General features: G+C 37.3%; 1 protein-coding gene across 1 annotated transcript in view; it reads left to right on the forward strand.

Annotated features, from left to right (window-relative positions):
- The window catches only part of LOC121427455 (telomerase protein component 1-like), a 41,505-nt gene extending 18,510 nt beyond the window's left edge, over positions 1-22,995 (forward strand). Inside the window, exons 14-23 of the mRNA XM_041623854.1 lie at positions 923-1,101; positions 2,066-2,373; positions 3,643-3,771; positions 4,101-4,213; positions 15,751-15,883; positions 16,651-16,767; positions 17,968-18,111; positions 20,161-20,241; positions 20,973-21,131; positions 22,673-22,995. Of these exons, the coding sequence (XP_041479788.1) occupies positions 923-1,101; positions 2,066-2,373; positions 3,643-3,771; positions 4,101-4,213; positions 15,751-15,883; positions 16,651-16,767; positions 17,968-18,111; positions 20,161-20,241; positions 20,973-21,131; positions 22,673-22,852 (1,543 nt within the window). The 3' untranslated portion in view covers positions 22,853-22,995. The remainder of the gene's footprint in view (positions 1-922; positions 1,102-2,065; positions 2,374-3,642; positions 3,772-4,100; positions 4,214-15,750; positions 15,884-16,650; positions 16,768-17,967; positions 18,112-20,160; positions 20,242-20,972; positions 21,132-22,672) is intronic.

Consider the following 22,995-nt stretch of genomic DNA (forward strand, 5'->3'; position numbering starts at 1 on the left):
GGTAAGCTCTTAATTGTACTTGTTGCATCTTGGATGGGTAGGGGGTCACTCTCAACATAGTCAACCAAGCACTATAGTCCAGGAACCGCATTAAAAAGGAACCCTTTTCAGGCAACCAAGTGCTATAAATGTCTTCAGTGAAAAATGTTTACTTATTCTGAGTTTGTCTGACAAAGAGGGGTATCACGTGTGGAGTGACAAGTTGTCAAATCTGACAGCTTATCCAACAACAAATGTTTGATGAAAGGCTCTCCTGGAAGATATGATAAGTTGTACAACGCCTACTTAGCTTGTTGTGCGCAAGCAAATGCCTGAAGTGGTGGTGGTGATTTTTTACCTGATTGCTAAGAAAGCATGAATGCTTGTAAGCAAGCAACCAGAGGACCGATAGCTTAAAGTTCCCTCCGAAGGACCTGGTACTGTGGATTAATGCCTTACCAAAGGGCACTAGCGCACCAAGTGGGAATCGAACCCGGGTCACCGGAATACGAATCCCCCGCTCTACCGACTGAGCTATCGCGCCTCCAAATGGGAGGCTGAATGTCACACATTCATACCATTGCACACAAGACGTACCATCCAAAATGTACCGTTGCACGGCTTTAGGAGGTGATGTCACAATGCAATTTATTCATTGCGCTCAATATCAAATGAGGTGACAATGCGCGTATAGCCCGCTGCTGGCTAAATGCGCAATGCTGTCCAAGATATTGTGCGCTTGTGGGCCCAGCTCGTGCAGGGATTTTGCTTTTCGCTTTTAATATTTTTGCTCCCTTTTCATAGATTACTGCAGGGAAAAAAACTCTGGTTTTTCATATTTTCACTAGATTCTGAGGCGTTGTACAACACAAATAGCGAATATTCTTATTCTTGCAATTATGTAGGAACATGTTATCATTTCATGTTTCCATCCTTCCTCAAGGCTCCTGGCCCAAGTCCTGGAGAGATTTGAAGACGAAAGTGGAGGGAGTCTGATGGTAGCGACCCTTTGTCTTCTGGAATGCTCCTCATCTGGTCTCCTGGAAGCGGAACTCTTGGCCATTCTTGGAGATGAAGATAACCTTATGCCTTCAGATGATGGAGAGAACAACAAAGAAAAGGGTTTGTAAAATGAGATGCGTTATATTTTACATTTTCAGTATTTATCAGTTTTAAAGGTAACTGATAGTAGTTGCAGTAAAACACTAATTTCGAGAGAAAGTCTGTAAAACCAAGGTTAAGTATGACTATATCATCGTGGATCTAGATCTGGTAGTTACATAAACTGAACTTTGCGAAATCATAAAATCTAAGCTGAAATACGATCACACTGAAGATCGCCAACACAGATAGGCACACCTGGGACAGTGTATTATTATTGCTGGAATAAAGAATCTACGGAAGTGACCGAATTCGCGCTTATTTTGCTTTTTTGCTTTTAATTTCTCAGCAATTACAAAATTTCTTCCAGAATCCTTTGACCACACTTGGGTGGTCATTATATTCTGTACAAAGTCATTTTGAGATCGTTACCAGAACTGGAATTTATCTGTAATCACGATTTTCATCAGGGAAAAGCAAAATGTGGATGGCAGTGGGATAATAGTAAGAAGAATTATCGGTTCTTTTATAGCACATGTCATGCTATCATCTTACATCTCTTTACTCTTCTAAAGAAATTTTATCTTATTATTACCCCGGCAAGAAATGATTACTTGGCAAGCCTTTTTTCATTGCGCAATCATTTCAGGGAATGAATGAAAATGTGTATCAATTTCTTCTGAGGGAAATTACGCTATGGCTTGGACTCGAACCCACGACCCTGTGTTTCAAAGTCCAGAGACTAATCCACTGGGCCACATTGCTTTACCAATGCCACAGTCCTGGACTCCTAGCCTTCTCTTTGAAGACTACACCCAGTTCTCTTATTTCTGTCTCTCTTCTAGATTTTTTTCGACAGACTGTCCATTTTAAGTTTTTCTTATTGTTAATGATCCATCTTTCTCTTCCTCTAATCCCCTTTCCATCAATCTCCCTGTCAATAGTCTTAAGTCTTCCCTTCATCATTGTTGTTTTAAACATCTAGGTGCAAGTGAAAAGAAGGAGAAATCCAACAAGCTCCAACCCCTACCTGCCGTAAAATGGGCCCAGGTTTACCGTGCCCTACGACCTTTCCTGCGACCTTTCGGGGATAGCGGGGAAGGACGTCTCGACTTCTATCACCGCTCCCTGAGCAAGGCCATCAGGAAGAAGTATTTCAATGCCCGGCTGGCTGGGGAGGGGGACGAGGATGAAGACGGTGGTGCAGCAATGAACGAAACCCTGCTAAGATGGTGGAACACTAAGCTTGCCGATTACTTTGAAAATGTCTCCAATATTGAGAGGAAAGTGGAGGTTAGTCGTACATGATAAAATATAAACAATAATATAGAGTATTTATGTTGCGCACATATCCACCTTGTTAGGTGCTCAAGGCGCTCCTATATTACCCGGCCAAGCTAGGCATTCAGAGCGCACACAGATTTTTAAGGAATTACTTCCTACCGGTACCCATTTACCTCACCTGGGTTGAGTGCAGCACATTGTGGATCAGTTTCTTGCTGAAAGAAATTACGCCATGGCTGGGATTCGAACACACGACCCTCTGTTTCAAAGTCCGGAGACTAATCCACTGGGCCACAACGCTCCACGATTGTGACCAGCCACCCCAAAACAGGCAATAATTGCCTAAAATTAATTTTGAGAATTTCATTGAACTTTAAAAAGTACATTTTAAGCTTTAAAGTGATATATCAACCATGTTTCTTTCTTCCTGTCACTACATATTATGGTCTACCTCAGCAAAATATAATTTTGAAACCTCAAAAAAAAAAATCTTCAGCAGAAAATGAGCTTTTAATTTTTCTATCAGTACATTTAGCTTCAAATTGATAACAAACAGGGAATTTGAAAAAATAAGAAATATTAAATTGATATTATAAACCTTTTATTTTCACCAAGTTCATAACCAAGATACATTGCCTGTCATAGCGGTAATGTGGATTCTGGGGATTTTTTTATCAGTGGCAGAGGGGCACAAGATGACCCTCTTCATTGGACTGGGGGGGAGACATCCCACATCCCATGAATAATTGTTGATGCTTGCATCCCTCTGAAAGCACTTGAATTATTAATATTACTTATTATTTGTACTGCGCTTTTCCCATTAGGCCCAAAGCGCCTACAATTAATTAATTAAATGTAATATTTTAAAACTACAGAGTACGAAAGAGATGAGTTTTTAATGACTTTTTGAAAATTGCTAATGATGGAGACTGTATAATTATTAGTGGCAGGTCGTTCCAGGATTTTGAAGCGGACACCGTAAAAGTTCTGTCACCAGCTACATGTAATGTACGAGTTAATGAATATGTGAGGCGCAGGTGATCACTGGCCTACCTAAGTGCTCTAGTTGGTGTATACAGATTCAAGCAGTTACTTAAATACTGTGGAGCCTGTTTATTCAGTGTTTTGTAGACAATCAAGAGTAATTTGAACATAATTCTCTGTTTAAAAGGAAGCCAGTGAAGAGAATTAAAGAGTGGTTGGGAAGGATGATCAAAACTAATGAACGAACAGGATTAAAAACCTTATTGTTGTGAAATTATTTTTGTTTCTTTCCAGGAATACCCATACCAGTTAATCAAGCTTGGAGACAAGAAGCGTTTGACAGAGTGCATCTGTGATTGGGATATGATCGAGGGTCTGTATGATGAAGACTACAGCTCACAGCTGCTATCTTACTGGAGAAAGGTAAGGTCAAATAAAATGAAGGGACCACCTGTCTATAAAAAGACCACATTCTCATAAAAATAGTTTAGTTAACCTGACAGTATGTTGAATCCAACTACACGTTTATGGCATGCCAGATGTCAGCTCATTCACTATAGAAGTAAAACACTGATCCTTTCACAAAAAAAGTTGTCAAAAACTTGATTGTTTTGTGAAATGACAAGAATATGATGATATGAGCATATATTTTTTTTTTACCAAGCTATATGTATGATAACAGTGAAATACAAGATTTTAAGCCTGACTCGTTTGAAAATTTGACCTATATCTCCTCTGATTGTTTTGTGTAGATGGATGAGAAATACGACACGATGGCTTCTAAATTCACAGAGATGAGTGAAGGTATGACAGGTGATGATCATAAGAATACTGCTGATAAGCTTAGCTGTCTTGCACACATTCTGTAAGTATTGAAGGGATGGTCCAGGCTGAAAATATATATATACATGTATTTTAGTACATACAGTAGAATTCACTGAGCAAAATGCCGAAAATGTCATCAAAATCGGATCACAAATGATAAAGTTATTGAAGTTTAAAATTTAGCAATATTTTTTAAAAACAGTCATCATGAATATTCATTAGGTGGGCTGATGATGTCACATTCCAACTTTCCGCTTTCTTATGTTATTACTTAAAATCATAATTTTTCATTATTTCATACTGGTGTGAATAATATGTCTCCCTTACAATGAAATAAGTTGCAGCAATAAACAGAGATGCCAACCCTCCCGATTTCATCGGGAGGCTCCCGAAAATTCATCCCAACTCCCGCCCTTACGATTACCATCCTTATCCTCCCGAAATTACGATTTTTTTGAATTAATCAAATTGGATTGGAAGGACATGTATCGTCTGCTAACTTTAGCATGTAGTAACTCCATTAGGTTCGCTGCTACTAAATCCTGTATGTTAAAGGTAGACAAATAAGGAGCAGCGAAAAGCTGGTGCATGTGATATGCCCAACGGGAATCCACTATGCACCAGGCCCGTAGGCCCGGCTAGCTTTGCAAGGCGTGTGCGCTCGCGGCCACTGGATTTGTCGAGTCGTGCGGTGGAATATCGGTGTGTGATTTTGGCGTATTGATGGGTTGATATTGACACGAAATGGCGGAAAATCAACAAAAGAAGACCAAGAAATGGTCTCAGAAGTATAAGACTGAATACAGTCTCCAGTACCTGTGTATTCGGAGGTCGGAAAGAGGAATTTACCATGCATTTTGCGCAACTTGCAGCGTGGACATTTCAGTTGAGTACGGAGGTCGTGATGATATTCGGAAGCACCGTTCGGGAGCCGGAGCAAACGGCATAGGCCTACGGACATTACAAAGACAAGATCTTCGAGCTCCACTAGTACCCTGTTGACTTTATTTCACCAAGCAAGGGACCAGCGCTGAGCTTTTCTTTACTGGATTTATAGTGGAACATAACCTGCCTATAGCCGATAGTGATAATTCCTCCTTATTAATTATTATTGTTGAACAGGTACTTCTTTTGTCCCCTCATTTTTTTACATGTAAGAATGTATATTTGATATTTTTTATGTTAAAAAAGTGGGAGCAATTTTTATTTGAAAACATGTGAAATGCCCCAAAATAAGGGTCAGATTGCACCAGAGAACATCTAGAAACCCAGAGCTTCCAGGGCCCTAAGGCGGGCCCTGGACCCCGGCCGCAAGGGTCGAGCGCTCTGCGCTCGAGATGTGCGCTACGCGCACATAATTTGGTGGCAGTTGCAAATCCTCCCTAATTCTGATTTCCAAAAGTTGGCATCTCTGAATAAATATATAATGCACTAAATCAATTGTCAATCCAATTTTTCTAATTCTTGGAGGAAAAATATTGAATAAACCTAATTTCATAAAATACGAAAGAACAAGTGGGGATGTGACATCAGCCCACCTAATGAATATTCATGACGACTGTTTAAAAAAATATTGCTAAACGTTGAAATTCAATAACTTTGTTATTTGTTATCCGATTTTGATGAAATTTTCGGCATTTTGCTCAGTGAATTCTACTCTATTTATTAAGCTACAAATACTTTCAGCCCGGACCATCCCTTTAACCTTATCACCTTGCGATCCTTTCATGCAATTCATCATCTTCCCCCCCCCTTCCGGCGGTGGTTTCATAAAGCTGTGTGTACATGTACATGTAGGTTATGATGTCTTAACGCATGACTGATGTCCCTTCCTTTATTGTGCTAAATGATATATCTCTATGCCACTGACTAAGCATCTAATTAAACATGTTCCAGTCTTTCATTAGACCCGTCAGCAATATTGATCACTTTTCTTTTACAATATAAATGATTAGATGTTAAGGGTCCTCTGGAATCTAAGTTTAACTCTAGAAATACTCCTTCACATCATTGCTCCAGGACAAAACCTTCCTGTAAAACAATGTATTAAATGATTAGATGTTAAGGGTCCACTGGAATCTAAGTTTAACTCTAGAAATACTCCTTCACATCATTGCTCCAAGACAAAACCTTCCTGTAAAACAATGTATTGAATGATTAGATGTTAAGGGTCCACTGGAATCTAAGTTTAACTCTAGAAATACTCCTTCACATCATTGCTCCAAGACAAAACCTTCCTGTAAAACAATGTATTAAATGATTAGATGTTAAGGGTCCACTGGAATCTAAGTTTAACTCTAGAAATACTCCTTCACATCATTGCTCCAGGACAAAACCTTCCTGTAAAACAATGTATTAAATGATTAGATGTTAAGTGTCCTCTGGAATCTAAGTTTAACTCTAGAAATACTCCTTCACATCATTGCTCCAAGACAAAACCTTCCTGTAAAACAATGTATTAAATGATTAGATGTTAAGGGTCCACTGGAATCTAAGTTTAACTCTAGAAATACTCCTTCACATCATTGCTCCAAGACAAACCCTTCCTGTAAAACAATGTATTAAATGATTAGATGTTAAGTGTCCTCTGGAATCTAAGTTTAACTCTAGAAATACTCCTTCACATCATTGCTCCAAGACAAAACCTTCCTGTAAAACAATGTATTAAATGATTAGATGTTAAGGGTCCACTGGAATCTAAGTTTAACTCTAGAAATACTCCTTCACATCATTGCTCCAAGACAAACCCTTCCTGTAAAACAATGTATTAAATGATTAGATGTTAAGTGTCCTCTGGAATCTAAGTTTAACTCTAGAAATACTCCACATCATTGCTCCAGGACAAAACCTTCCTGTAAAACAATGTATTAAATGATTAGATGTTAAGGGTCCTCTGGAATCTAAGTTTAACTCTAGAAATACTCCTTCACATCATTGCTCCAAGACAAAACCTTCCTGTAAAACAATGTATTAAATGATTAGATGTTAAGGGTCCACTGGAATATAAGTTTAACTCTAGAAATACTCCTTCACATCATTGCTCCAGGTCAAAACCTTCCTGTAAAACAATGTATTAAATGATTAGATGTTAAGGGTCCTCTGGAATCTAAGTTTAACTCTAGAAATACTCCTTCACATCATTGCTCCAGGACAAAACCTTCCTGTAAAACAATGTATTAAATGATTAGATGTTAAGGGTCCTCTGGAATCTAAGTTTAACTCTAGAAATACTCCTTCACATCATTGCTCCAAGACAAAACCTTCCTGTAAAACAATGTATTAAATGATTAGATGTTAAGGGTCCTCTGGAATCTAAGTTTAACTCTAGAAATACTCCTTCACATCATTGCTCCAAGACAAAACCTTCCTGTAAAACAATGTATTAAATGATTAGATGTTAAGGGTCCTCTGGAATCTAAGTTTAACTCTAGAAATACTCCACATCATTGCTCCAGGACAAAACCTTCCTGTAAAACAATGTATTAAATGATTAGATGTTAAGGGTCCTCTGGAATCTAAGTTTAACTCTAGAAATACTCCTTCACATCATTGCTCCAAGACAAAACCTTCCTGTAAAACAATGTATTAAATGATTAGATGTTAAGTGTCCTCTGGAATCTAGTTTAACTCTAGAAATACTCCTTCACATCATTGCTCCAGGACAAAACCTTCCTGTAAAACAATGTATTAAATGATTAGATGTTAAGGGTTCTCTGGAATCTAAGTTTAACTCTAGAAATACTCCTTCACATCATTGCTCCAAGACAAAACCTTCCTGTAAAACAATGTATTAAATGATTAGATGTTAAGGGTCCTCTGGAATCTAAGTTTAACTCTAGAAATACTCCTTCACATCATTGCTCCAAGATAAAAAAAACCTTCCTGTAAAACAATGTATTAAATGATTAGATGTTAAGGGTCCTCTGGAATCTAAGTTTAACTCTAGAAATACTCCTTCACATCATTGCTCCAAGACAAAACCTTCCTGTAAAACAATGTATTAAATGATTAGATGTTAAGGGTCCACTGGAATCTAAGTTTAACTCTAGAAATACTCCTTCACATCATTGCTCCAAGACAAAACCTTCCTGTAAAACAATGTATTAAATGATTAGATGTTAAGGGTCCACTGGAATCTAAGTTTAACTCTAGAAATACTCCTTCACATCATTGCTCCAAGACAAAACCTTCCTGTGAAACAATGTATTAAATGATTAGATGTTAAGGGTTCTCTGGAATGTAAGTTTAACTCTAGAAATACTCCTTCACATCATTGCTCCAAGACAAAACCTTCCTGTAAAACAATGTATTAAATGATTAGATGTTAAGGGTCCTCTGGAATCTAAGTTTAACTCTAGAAATACTCCTTCACATCATTGCTCCAAGACAAAACCTTCCTGTAAAACAATGTATTAAATGATTAGATGTTAAGGGTCCTCTGGAATCTAAGTTTAACTCTAGAAATACTCCTTCACATCATTGCTCCAGGACAAAACCTTCCTGTAAAACAATGTATTAAATGGTTAGATGTTAAGGGTCCTCTGGAATGTAAGTTTAACTCTAGAAATACTCCTTCACATCATTGCTCCAGGACAAAACCTTCCTGTAAAACAATGTATTAAATGATTAGATGTTAAGGGTTCTCTGGAATCTAAGTTTAACTCTAGAAATACTCCTTCACATCATTGCTCCAGGACAAAACCTTCCTGTAAAACAATGTATTGAATGATTAGATGTTAAGGGTCCTCTGGAATCTAAGTTTAACTCTAGAAATACTCCTTCACATCATTGCTCCAAGACAAAACCTTCCTGTAAAACAATGTATTAAATGATTAGATGTTAAGGGTCCTCTGGAATCTAAGTTTAACTCTAGAAATACTCCTTCACATCATTGCTCCAGGACAAAACCTTCCTGTAAAACAATGTATTAAATGATTAGATGTTAAGGGTCCACTGGAATCTAAGTTTAACTCTAGAAATACTCCTTCACATCATTGCTCCAGGACAAAACCTTCCTGTAAAACAATGTATTAAATGATTAGATGTTAAGGGTCCTCTGGAATCTAAGTTTAACTCTAGAAATACTCATTCACATCATTGCTCCAAGACAAAACCTTCCTGTAAAACAATGTATTGAATGATTAGATGTTAAGGGTCCACTGGAATCTAAGTTTAACTCTAGAAATACTCCTTCACATCATTGCTCCAGGACAAAACCTTCCTGTAAAACAATGTATTAAATGATTAGATGTTAAGGGTCCTCTGGAATCTAAGTTTAACTCTAGAAATACTCCTTCACATCATTGCTCCAGGACAAAACCTTCCTGTAAAACAATGTATTAAATGATTAGATGTTAAGGGTCCTCTGGAATCTAGTTTAACTCTAGAAATACTCCTTCACATCATTGCTCCAGGACAAAACCTTCCTGTAAAACAATGTATTAAATGATTAGATGTTAAGGGTCCTCTGGAATCTAAGTTTAACTCTAGAAATACTCCTTCACATCATTGCTCCAAGACAAAACCTTCCTGTAAAACAATGTATTAAATGATTAGATGTTAAGGGTCCACTGGAATCTAAGTTTAACTCTAGAAATACTCCTTCACATCATTGCTCCAAGACAAAACCTTCCTGTAAAACAATGTATTAAATGATTAGATGTTAAGGGTCCACTGGAATCTAAGTTTAACTCTAAAAATACTCCTTTACATCATTGCTCCAAGACAAAACCTTCCTGTAAAACAATGTATTAAATGATTAGATGTTAAGGGTCCACTGGAATCTAAGTTTAACTCTAGAAATACTCCTTCACATCATTGCTCCAAGACAAAACCTTCCTGTAAAACAATGTATTAAATGATTAGATGTTAAGGGTCCTCTGGAATCTAAGTTTAACTCTAGAAATACTCCTTCACATCATTGCTCCAAGACAAAACCTTCCTGTAAAACAATGTATTAAATGATTAGATGTTAAGGGTCCTCTGGAATCTAAGTTTAACTCTAGAAATACTCCTTCACATCATTGCTCCAAGACAAAACCTTCCTGTAAAACAATGTATTAAATGATTAGATGTTAAGGGTCCACTGGAATCTAAGTTTAACTCTAGAAATACTCCTTCACATCATTGCTCCAAGACAAAACCTTCCTGTAAAACAATGTATTAAATGATTAGATGTTAAGGGTCCTCTGGAATCTAAGTTTAACTCTAGAAATACTCCTTCACATCATTGCTCCAGGACAAAACCTTCCTGTAAAACAATGTATTAAGACTACAGGGTTCCCAATCCATCAGGGAAATCAGGGAAAATTGTTTTACCTTTTTCCAGTCACATGAGGAAAATTCTTGTTTAAACTATATAACCCCAATTTCAAGTTCCTAACCATTCTAACCAACCCCTCCCCAGTTTAAACAAGAGAAATAAACTCTCCCAAAACTTGAAAGTGGGTTGGTACATGTAAATACCCCACTCGGACCATAGACATAACACGTAGGGCAATATGGTTCCTGTGTTATAAGGGCGTGGGGTATTTTTGAAACAGAGGAAGCCCATAATGCAGGGAAAAACAGGGAATTTGATAAAAAAATACATGTACTTCAAATCAGGGGCAATAGTCTGGTCTGTTAGCGTCAAAAATGCCCTACTTGTGGACACGGTGGACAAAAGCATGATTTTTTCTCCAGACCTTTGTTTATGTATAAGAATTAAGAATGGGGTATGCTCCAAAAAATCTGGCTGCAGGAACAGTGAAAAAATGGGTGAAAATGTCAGAATTTATGAGTTCAGATTTGTCTGATATATAGACTAGCGCTAGTGCAAAACTCAATAGCAGTGCATTATTTTGCATTGGATTAGTTCTTAAATTCAGACCCTTTTTGAACAGATCTTCTGTTTGTCCTCGCATCTCAATGCACCAAATATCTGAATGAAGATGCTAACCAAGCCGAAGGGTGACAGTGGAGGGGGTTGAATGTTGGTGTGTGTGTACATATTTTGGTCTTGGGGTAAAGGTGTGCAAGACATATTTTTTTGCATGTGTTGGAAATTGTGTTGCCATGGTAACAGTGTATTATTGCAAAAATAAGGTAAAAATCTTGCAGTTAGAACCACTTCCTCTGTTTTTAACCGATTCTCATGAAATTTGGCACACACATTGGTCTTGAGGTGAAGATGTCTAAGACACACAAATGTGTGTCTTTCAGAAATCTTGTTGCCATGGTAACAACATATTATATGGTGAAAACTGGGGAAAAAACCTTACAATTCAAACTGCTTCATCAGTTTTCAATCAATTCTAATGAAATTTGGCACACACATTGGTATTGAAGTAAAGATGTACAAGGCACTTTTTGTGTGTGTTTCCAAAATTGTGTTGCCATGGGAACAACATATATGGCAAAATTTAGGTAAAAACCTTGCAATTTGAACTACTTCATCAGTTTTTTTTTGTTGTTGTTTTGAACCAATTCTCATGTTTTATAATTATGGCTCACACATTGGCCTTGAGGTAAAGATGTGCAAGAACCTTTTGTCAGAGAGTGCATTGCCTTGGTAACCACATTTAGCCAGAAATATGGGGAAAACTCATTGTGGATCAGTCTACTTCTCAGTTTTCAGCCTGTGCTCATAAAAGTTGACACAAATATTCATTTTGGGTAAAGATTCATATTCAGTATTAAATCAAGCATTGGTCATAATGTTCTGTGCATGGAAAAGGAGAAAAATAAGAATGGTGAAAGTTTTAAAGAAATCGGACAAGCAAAATAAAGTTATGGCTGCTTTAAAACTAAGATCCCTAAGGCTACTAGTATGTAGAATTCAAATTGGCAACTGGGTAAGTAAATTATGACAAGGGGTGGGGCCGCAAGGACAACTTTCCCATAAGACTAGTAGTTATCAGGATTTTTGGTTTTCTCCTAAATCCCTATTCCATTGGGGCCGTAATATAAACCCGGTAGTATGTTTTGTGTCCTCATGAAAGAAAGATACAATTTGAAGTAAAACTTTTGAAAAAAGAAATTTTAGCTAATTAATTATTCCAGTACATGGAAGAGTGATCCTTGCCTTCTTAAATCACTGTGACATCACATATGCGGTCAATTTGAAGTCTTCATGGGTATAGTGATTACCAATGTTTATAACTTTAATATGTTCACAACTTTGTTATGGTTTGTCCAATATTGTTCAAACTTTGACCTATAAACTTGTCTGATTTTTCATTTTCCTCTAAAAACATGTGTTTATTTGGGTTTGATTCCCCTTTATAACGTCATATAATAGCGCAGGGTATTAATCACCTTCAATAATATTTATAGGCTTTTTTTGGGGGGGCGGAGAAGGTCCTTAAAAACTGACAACATAAAAATATAGAAGGTTAAAGGCCATGACCATGAGGAACTTTAACACTCTTAAAAAAAACACCCCTTACATTTTTTATTTGGGGGGGGGGGGGGCTTTAGAAAATTGCCACATAAAGATTAAAATGAAATTATAACGACTAGGAACTTAACACCCCCCCCCCCCCAAAAAAAGGGAAATCCTTTACACTTCAGCATATTAATTTAAAGCCTCAAACATTCTGCTTTGAAAAAAAAAGTTTCCGGTGTCCAATTGTCAATGTTTTATTTGAAGCATGAAGCAGGGGCTGTCACAGAAATATACTGAAAAAATTAAATGAAAGAAAATATAAGGCTAAAATCTATTGTGCATATAGGTATATTTTTGATATGGTATGTTACTGAGTCATGGATTTGCAAGTGAATTTCTAAAACAAGTGCAGATATTTTTGTATATATTTATATTTCTATAATAATTAGTTGCATGATTAAAGGTACACTTTAAAATATGTCAGAAAAAATATACTTAGAGAGAGACAGGAAACAGAAGGAGATGGCATGGTGAAGCTCAAAATCAAGAGTGATGTGAAAGTTAAAAAGAAAGAGTAGGAACGGAATATGAATATGAATAAAAGACTGAGTAGGAGAATATAAATAAACAATGGTTAATTGGGTACTGTAAACAATTTTTTTATCAAATCAGAATGCATTAAGCTTCAAATGAATGGTCTGAAGTGCAAAGGACTCTTCTTACCTTTGAAGGGGGGGGGGGATTTTCTGCTAAAAAGTATTATCAGCCCCCTATTTTTTTTTGGGGGGGGTGCGTGTTAAGTTCCTAGTCATAATCCTTTAACTGTAATTTTAATGAGGTCATTTTCTAAAGAACCCACCCCCCCAAAAAAAAAGAGTAATGTCTAGCTTTAAAAATGCATTGACCCCTGAGGGACAAAGGTGTAGACTGGTTTGAGCATGGGGAAGTAGAACTAAAAGTGGTATGGGGAGGGGTGCACATCTTGGGGAGGTGGAACTAAGGTTTGGAAAATCAGCTGTTGAAAGTAGAAGGGGTACACATTTTGTTTTGCTTGCCAGTGTTGGAACTCCTCTGCTTCAGCGGAAGGTTTCATATTCACCCAGTGTACCTCCAGCCTATATGCCCTTAAGGGGATGCGTTTTTTAAGAGTGTTTATCATTTTTATGTTTCTAATGGCCACTGCCTTTAACCTTCTTTGATGTCAGATTTAAAGGACTAATCCTGCCCCTTCCCCCAAACCCAGAAATATTAATGAAGGTGATTAATACCCCCACATTTTAATGCAGAGAAGATATTTAGAATTTAATATGAATCTTTACCCTAAGATGAATATTTCTTCCAATTTTTTATGAGCACTGACTAAAAACAGGGGAAGAAGTTTGATCCACAATAAGTTTTCCTACATTTCTGGCTATCATATGTGGCTACCCTGGTAATGCACTCTCTGACAAATGCAAAAAAAGGTTCTTGCACATCTTTACCCCAAGGCAAATGTGTGAGCCAAATTTCACGAGAATTGGTTCAAAACTGATGAAGTAGTTCAAATTGCAAGTTTTTTGCCTAAATTTTGTCATATGATAATTTGTTACCATGACAATAGAGTTTCTGAAACACACACAAAAAGTGCATTGTACATCTTTACTTCAATACCAATGTGTGTGCCAAATTTCATTAGAATTGATTGAAAACTGATGGAGCAGTTTGAATTGTAAGATTTTTTCCCAATTTTCACCATATAATATGTTGTTACCATGGCAACAAGATTTCTGAAAGACACACAAAAGTGTGTCTTAGACATCTTCACCTCAAGACCAATGTGTGTGCCAAATTTCATGAGAATCGGTAAAAACAGAGGAAGTGGTTCTAACTGCAAGATTTTTACCTTATTTTTGCAATAATACACTGTTACCATGGCAACACAATTTCCAACACATGCAAAAAATATGTCTTGCACACCTTTACCCCAAGACCAAAATATGTACACACACACCAATATTCAACCCCCTCCACTGTCACCCTTCGGCTTGCTTAGCATCTTCATTCAGATATTTGGTGCATTGAGATGACAGGACAAACAGAAGATCTGTTCAAAAAGGGTCTGAATTTAAGAACTAATCCAATGCAAAATAATGCACTGCTATTGAGTTTTGCACTAGCGCTAGTCTATATATCAGACAAATCTGAACTCATAAATTCTGACATTTTCACCCATTTTTTCACTGTTCCTGCAGCCAGATTTTTTGGAGCATACCCCATTCTTAATTCTTATACATGAACAAAGGTCTGGAGAAAAAATCACGCTTTTGTCCACCGTGTCCACATAATTCCGCTAACTGACCAGACTAAAAATGCCTCAAATGAGGGAAAAAATCAGGGAATTTTCATCAGCCCAAGAGTCGAAAGCACGGTAGTCCTTCAGACTATCAAAACATATCAAAACAACATCCATTGAAGGACTGGTTATGATGGGACTTTTAGTTTTTACATTATTATTCATATACTGAAAACACATGTACATGTAATTCACTGCAACAACTTAAAAAACATGCAAAACTGGGAATTGGTTTGAATGATTATCAGGGAATTTGCTTGAAAAGCTTGGAACCCTGAACTACTGAGTTCAAGGTTGGTGGTTCCAGGAGGGGGATGGCCAAAGAAGACATGGTGGAGGCAGGTGGAGGAGGAGGAGAGTTGGAGGGTTGAGGATACACTGAATCAGACAAAGTTGAAGGCAGGTGTAAGAGGCGATTGCTGCAAGGATGAGGTGAATCCGGCCAACCCCTTCACTAGGACTTACCCGGATTGAAAACTTTAGATTGATGATAATGATGATTGCGATGCTACGCTATATAAAAAAATTGATAAGTGAATGAATAAAAGAAGACTTGAACGTATATCTTGGGTGCGTCCTGGTCTGGTGGTTCTGACTCTTGCCTTTCAAATAGAGGGTCATGGGTTCAAATCCTAGCCATGGCGTGTTTTCCTTCAGCAAGAAATTTATCCATACTGTGCTGCACTTGACCCAGGTGAGGTAAATGGGTACCGGCAGGAAGCAATTCCTCAGAAAGCTCTGCGCACCAGAATCGGTAGACCAGCTTTGCCGGGGTAATATCAGAGTGCCTTGAGCACCTAGTAAGGTGGATACGTGCACAAATCCTATATTATTATATTATTGAATCCTATATTATTTCATGTGTTGTGTGAAACAGGACGCAAGCTGGTCAGTACAAAGCAGCGCAGGGTATCATCAATAAGGTCCTAACTATAGAGACTGATGAATTAGGTTCTCAACCTGAGAGACTGGTGGAGATCTATGATCTCTGTGGTGAACTCTTTGATGAGGTAAGGTAGCGCTTTCTTCTTTTAACCCATAGGCCCGAAGTCATGAAGGTGGTTTTGAAAACCATTGGGATGCATATTTCCTGTATACATTGTAGGTTACGCTTAATTTACCACGTACATCGGAAAAATGTAAAATGCTGATGCATGCTCTTGTCACAGTGCACCAAATTGACGCCTATTGCCATGGTTACGTACGCTATTGTATCCACGAGTCCCTTGTTTTGAATTGATTATTCCACTCTCCAAAACGGAAGATTCATGACTAATTACCGTACACAACCATGGCAATAGGTGTCATTTCGGCACATTGTGACAAAAGCATGCATCAGCATTGCACATTTGTTTAAAATATGCTGTAAAAGCATAATTTATACATGTACATGAAATCTGCATAAACCATAGGTTCAACCATTGGTTTAAAAACCACCTTGTGAACTCATAGAGGTACCCAGCTTTCACAAGATCAAAATCAATCGCTACTCAATTTTGCAACATTCATTAATTTTAAAATTATATATATATATATATATATATATATATATATATAATGGATCTAACGTGAATCAAAATTAATGATTAAAGAGGTGTTTTACCAAATAGTTGCCAATGTGCATTTTAAAAGAATACTTTTTAATTTTCATTGTGTTGCCAATTTTGACCATGTAATATCATTAGCTCATGTTTAATGGATTGTATTCAGTAAGGGGGATATGAAATTTGAAGAATTCAACATTTGATTGTTTGTGGGTTTTTTTTTACCCTGATAGATTGCTAAGCTTCATGATTTCATCACAAGAGAACAGATTTCTGATCTAAGACCAGCCATAGACTACTGCAGGAAAGCTGTCGCAATCAGAGAAACGTTAGAAGGACCTTCTCATAAGGTATGTGCATTGAAGAGCTGCCAAGTAGTAAAGATTTCAAGTATTTAGAACTGAAAAATGAGAAGAATACTGATGGTTTCATGCAATGTACTGATTTCTCAAGTTTCATTTTTATGTGTTGTCCAATGGTATTTCTTTGAAAATACTGATTTCCTTGCCAAAATACTGATTTTCAGCTTTAAAAATTACTGAAATATTCTTGTTCAGGTTTTCAGCTCTGGTATAGGAGAATCTACCCAAGTCAAATCCCCAGGGACCTCAGAAATCTGGGGTCCATTTCATAAAGAATTCTTATAATAGCAAATGCACAAATTTTCTCTCGCCATCTCGTCATTTAGGGTTGATGAATTTGGCCATGTTGGGGGTATTAGATAAATTACCATTGTAGCTTTGAAAGTTTATGGATCTAGCTCATAAAACTTGGACATAAGAGTAATCAAGTATCACTCAACATCTTGTGTGAGTTTCAAGTCACATGACCAAAGTACAAGGTCATTTAAGCTCGATGAACTTTGGCCATGTTGGGGGTACATGTACATGTAATTGTTGAATTTGCCATCATAAATTTGTAATTTTATGGATATACACTGCAGTTCAAGAAATGTGGACATAGGAGTAATCAAATATTATTGATCATATTAATCAAGATAAAAAATCATTTAGGGTCAATGAACATATTATATTATTATATGAATTGTGATTTTTGTGAATGATTATTTGATATCTGTTTTCAAAGTTTGCACTGCTACTGTGTTGAATCAATTAATGCAGATGAGACTGCCAGAGGCACTCCACTCACTATAACATAATGTTACATATTCATGAAATAACTCGTTGGCCCGTATTCTGATGTCAGGTTTAACTTAGACCATGGTCTAACCTTGTGCTAGAATTATGGGAAGCCAAAAGTGTCAAAATTTTTATTAAGTTGTATGTTTCGTATGTTTACTGTGCTCTTTTCTGATTCATCCATAGTGAAGACAATCTTATTTTTGTACTTCCTAGACAATTATTAATGATTTGAGAGCCAAATGAGCTGCAATAATCATATCTCTACTGTTTGTGATTTATGTAACAATTGACTTTCCATACTTAAACCACAACTTTAAACCTGAATTTAAGTTAAACCCGACTTCAGAATACGGACCTTTTTTTATGAAATACATGAACGTTTGATCTTCACTCTCTTTCATTTATCAGTTCAAATTAGCAAACACGTTGATGCGGCTGGCTTTCTCTCTGAATACATGGATGGAATGTGGAGGTGATAACACACTCTTGCCCGCTGAAGCCTACGACGAATCCAAGAAACACATTGAATCCTCCATCCAGATGTTCAAAGAGGTAGCAATTCATCGTTTCGGTGCAAGATAGCCCTTAACCCCACATTTTTGTGCATCATATGCGCGCAAAAATGCCCTTAGCATCGATCTTAAGAGCATTGCATAAGGCATTCTGGTGGGGTGCGCAAAATTTTTTTTCTAAGGGCTTTCTTGCTCCGATATAACAAATTCTGCCCTACCTTGGCAAAAGGAAACAAGTATTGAATATGTAATCCCGTATAATATGGTAAATTGGTCCCGGTGCTCTAGCATGATGGCGACACTGCTATAAACCCTCTGTAACTGCATTTATATTAGTAAAGTTATCCCTGTACAGTTCCAGGATAAATTTGATGTATCCATTCCCTTTGTAGGAGGTGATTTTTTTTGGCCTCCGCAACAAAACACATGTGGGCTTGTGACCATGTAGCCAATAGACCACAAGATCCCCACATTATAGTAAATATATCACAAGTGGTATATCCTGGTATTGTAGCGGCGTGTCTTCACACCGAAGGAACACTGCGACAGTCGCAGGGCTGTCCCACTGCTATTACTATGGCTTGCCTAGGAAAAGTTACTCACGGAGTTATAGCAAGTCAAAGTTGTCCCGGGATAGTTAATTGTGGTTCTGGAATTCACACTGAACTTCGGCAACACCACTACAGTGTCGAGACAGTCCCGGGACTGTAGCGATCTTTGAGGAAAGTGTGAAGACGCTATGAGAGTGAAACGTACGTCAACGTAGACGACTAGTAAGAGATGACGTCATAGGCCTCAGGTTGCCACGCACGTCCACTAGCAGAATCAAGAACCTTGCCACATCCATTGCGGTTCTCCTAAATCACAGTGGACGTGCACGTGAGTGACGTCATTTTGACCGCTCAAGCTCAGCATGAAGATCAACCTTTCCCTTTTAAAACACAAGTTTTCAGTGACTTTTCACGAAATTAATGCAAGTTGTACGATGCAATATGTTTGTCATATTTGAAATTGCTTTATGATCTCCAAAATATATATCGATATATATCCTAACTCGTTTAAAAAGGAATCAAACCACGTGTGCAGAGTTGCACTTTCGCATCACCCGACCAGGTCGCCAGGCGATGGTACGCCAAATCTTGCGGGTCGGGCAGCGTGTCATGACCCGCTGGTTATCGTGCTGTTTCACGTGGACGTACGTTCACGTACAAGTCGAGTGAAATCTGTAGTGAACAAGGGCAGAAGACGATGTTGACTCAAACGATCAGACGACTGATACGCTGTTCTCGTTCACTGCTCCTAAAACTCTATTATCTAGCCACTGCTACATTTTCTCCTCAGAAGTCTCACAGCCTAGATTTAAGGTCCATGCTGACAAAATACTTTTATTTTTGTTTGAAATTCCGTGTTTTTGCTCTTATGATTCCTTGTGTTTTTGAGTTTTTTGCACCACAAGGGTTGACATTCTAAGGGGTGTTTCACAACTATTTAAGTGTTACTTACAGTTGCACTTAAAGATAAATTCCAGTTTTGGTAACGATCTCAAAATGACTTTTTACAGAATCTAATATAATGACCACCCAAGTGTCTGTTTGTATGAATAAAAAATATGTGCCAAAGGATTCTGGAAGAAATTGTGTAATTGCTGAGAAATAAGCACGGATTCAGTCACTTCCGTCGGGTCTTTATTCCAGCAATAATAATACACTGTCCCACGTGTGCCTATCTGTGTTGGTGATCTTCAGTGCGAACATTTTTCAGCGTAGATTTCAAGATTTCACAAAGTTCAGTTTATGTAACTGTACCAGATCTAGATCCTCGATGATATACTGACAATTAAGCCTTGTTTTACAGACGTTCTCATGAAATCAGTGTTTCCTGCAACTACTGGAATTTCTCTTTAAATTTTGAGTTGCAGTGCTGTACTGCATAACTATCAATAAAATTGCAAAGGGTTAGGGTTTTACGTATCATATGCCCGTCGACAGTTAAGCATGACTCAAGTTACCTCCTTGTGGAGCACCTCCCCCCGCCCCCCCCCTCCCCCCCGATGTAGTATTTTCATTCTACTTTATTTTTCTCTTTTCAGATTGGAGACCTAGGAAAGGAGGCTGAAGCCAGTATGACCAAAGCTATTCTCTTTGAAAGGGGAAGTGAAGAACAGAAAGAGGTAATCATGTTAAAATGATAATGATGAACATGATGATCATGATGATGATCATGATGATCATGATGACGATAATAGGCATTTGTATAGCGTCATCTATCTAGAAATATTCTATTCCCAGGCACAGTGTTTTTATTATTACCCTGGCTTCAGCTCGAGCTGCCTTGCAGCTCTCATGCATTCAAGCAATTAGTCCTGCCGGGTACCCATTCACCTCGCCTGGGTTGAGAGCAGCACAATGCGGATAAATTTCTTGCTGAAGGAAATTATGCCATGGCTGAGATTCGAACCCACGGCTCTTTCTTTCAAAGTCAGAAGACTACTCCACTGGGCCAATAGGCTCCGATTCATTAGAGATTCCTTCTTAACACGAGTATTTGCAGCTAGCAGTTCTTGTTTTCTTCCTATTATAAGTGTAATCTGCTATGTAGGAATGACAATACTGTACCTGTAAACTATAATACAGGAATGTAGGATGCTAGTAAATTTCATCTTTTGATGTGACCCCATGTCCGAATATAAATGTGAACCTCCCCTTGAATGTTTGTGTTCGTGATTTTCAGCATTTTTATTGCATTACTAGTGGTTTCTTACTATTACCATTCTGATATTCAGTGAATTGAATTGCCTTTCAATAATGAATGAATTGATTTTGATTTGATTTGCACATACGTTTCTCAAAACATTGCAGTTTGATATCTGACTTTGCATCTAAAATTTTAATTTTTTCAAAGTGGTACCAAATATCTTTGGAACAATGCCAGCAAGCTTTTGGAGAGAACTGTAAACTGATGACGAGGATAGTTAGTAATACTGGTATATACTACGAAGACATTCAGGATTATTACACAGCTCATGATTACTTTGTTAAATGGCACCAGCTGTGTATTGAGGTAAGTAGAAATAAAGACCTTCTTAGCAACACACATTGTTTCATTTAAAGTTCAAGCCCACCTGAGAAAAATGTTGATTTGAATCAATAGAGAAAATCAAACAAGCACAACACCGAAACTTTTATCAAAGTCGGATGTGAAATTAGAAACTTATGGCATTTTTAAGTTTCGCTTAGTGTTCACAAAACATGTGCGCAGCTCAGTGATATTTGATATGCAAATGAGAAAGTCAGTGATGTCCCTCACACTATTTCTTTTGTTTTATTGTTTGAATTATACAATATTTTTACAGATTTAAAGAGTAAGGACCTACTTGACTGAACCATAAAATGTTAACAAAATGGTAACATTTTCAGGGAGGAATAAAACTTTTTATCACATGACAGTGAGGAGAAAATGTGATCATTTCATGTTTCATAAAATAGAATACAAAAAATAGTAACTGGATGATGAAATCAGACTGACCAGGATGTGCATATAACTGTTTTGATAAATTCAGCAAAATTTTAAACTGTCATAACTTTCTTATTTTTCATTCCATTCTGATGATTGTCAGTGTTCAGCCTGTTGGATTTTCTCTTTTTATTCAAATCATCTTATTCTTGGGGTGGACTTGTCCTTTATGGACAGTGGTATAAATATGCATCCTAAAGGCCCTAACTGGAACTTTCATAATAATCAAGCCTGAAATTGAATTGAATAAGTGGTATAAAGAATAAAAACAGACAGCATTTCTGCACATTTTTCAAAATAATCTTGCCTGAAATTGAATTAAATGCATGGTGTAATGACTAAAAACAGACAGTATTTCTCCTTGTTTTGTGGCAGTTTGATGCTGTCATTTTTCACGTTTCATTTTCTTTCCTTGTGTTATAATTTGTTTTTAAACTGAAAAATGTAGTAAATCATTGTCACTCGGTCAAGCGATATATGTTAAAGGAGAATGAAACCTTTTGAACAAGAAAGCTTGTGTGAAAACAGAAAAATCAAAGAAACAGATCAACGAAAGTTTGAGAAAAATGGGACAAAACATGAGAAAGTTATGAGCATTTGAATATTGCAATCACTAATGCTATGGGGATTGTCACATCGGTCATGCGACAAGGATGTGTAATGTCACTTGTGAACAACTCTCCCCATTACTTTATTATATATTTCACTTAAACTGCCTCTTTTATCAGATCTATCAGTAGATCATGTATTATTTCTATAGGAGGGCATGTAATACAGATTTTTAAAGAATACATCACGGATAACAAGTTTGTATCTCTATAACAAAAAGCAATAAGAGACATTTTGGGGGTATTTTATAGTCTATCAAAGAAAAAGTTCTTCACATGTGACATCAAACATCCTTGTCCCATTGCCAATGGGAGGATCTCCATGGCATTAGTGATTGCAATATTCAAATGCTCATAACTTTCTATTTGTCCGATTTGTCTCAAACTTTTTTTGTGCTTATTCTTTGATTTTTCCATTTTGAGGCAAGCCTACTGTTTCAAAGGTTTCATTCCCCTTTAAATTCTATCTTCTTGTGATAGGTGTTTGGAGAGGGTCACCCTCGCACAATATCAGCCAATAACTGCCTTAACGAGCCGCGGTACAAACAGATCGCAAACGCCAAGGCTGTCACAGCACAGATGCAGGATACCAACATCGATGACGAGCTTTATCAAGAAGGTGATGAAGACGATGAGGATGACGATGACAATGAATATTAGGACGACCACCCGGGCAATGTGGTAATCGTATCATGAGACTCTTCCATCAATTTTGTAAAGTTTATCATGATATGAAGGAGAGTATTTTTATATGTAAGTTGATATGCTATATTATTTCAGACAATAGTTGGGTAATGTATTGA

This window comes from Lytechinus variegatus, chromosome 14 (assembly GCF_018143015.1).
Source record: "Lytechinus variegatus isolate NC3 chromosome 14, Lvar_3.0, whole genome shotgun sequence".
In the NCBI taxonomy this organism is placed as follows: Eukaryota; Metazoa; Echinodermata; class Echinoidea; order Temnopleuroida; family Toxopneustidae; genus Lytechinus; species Lytechinus variegatus.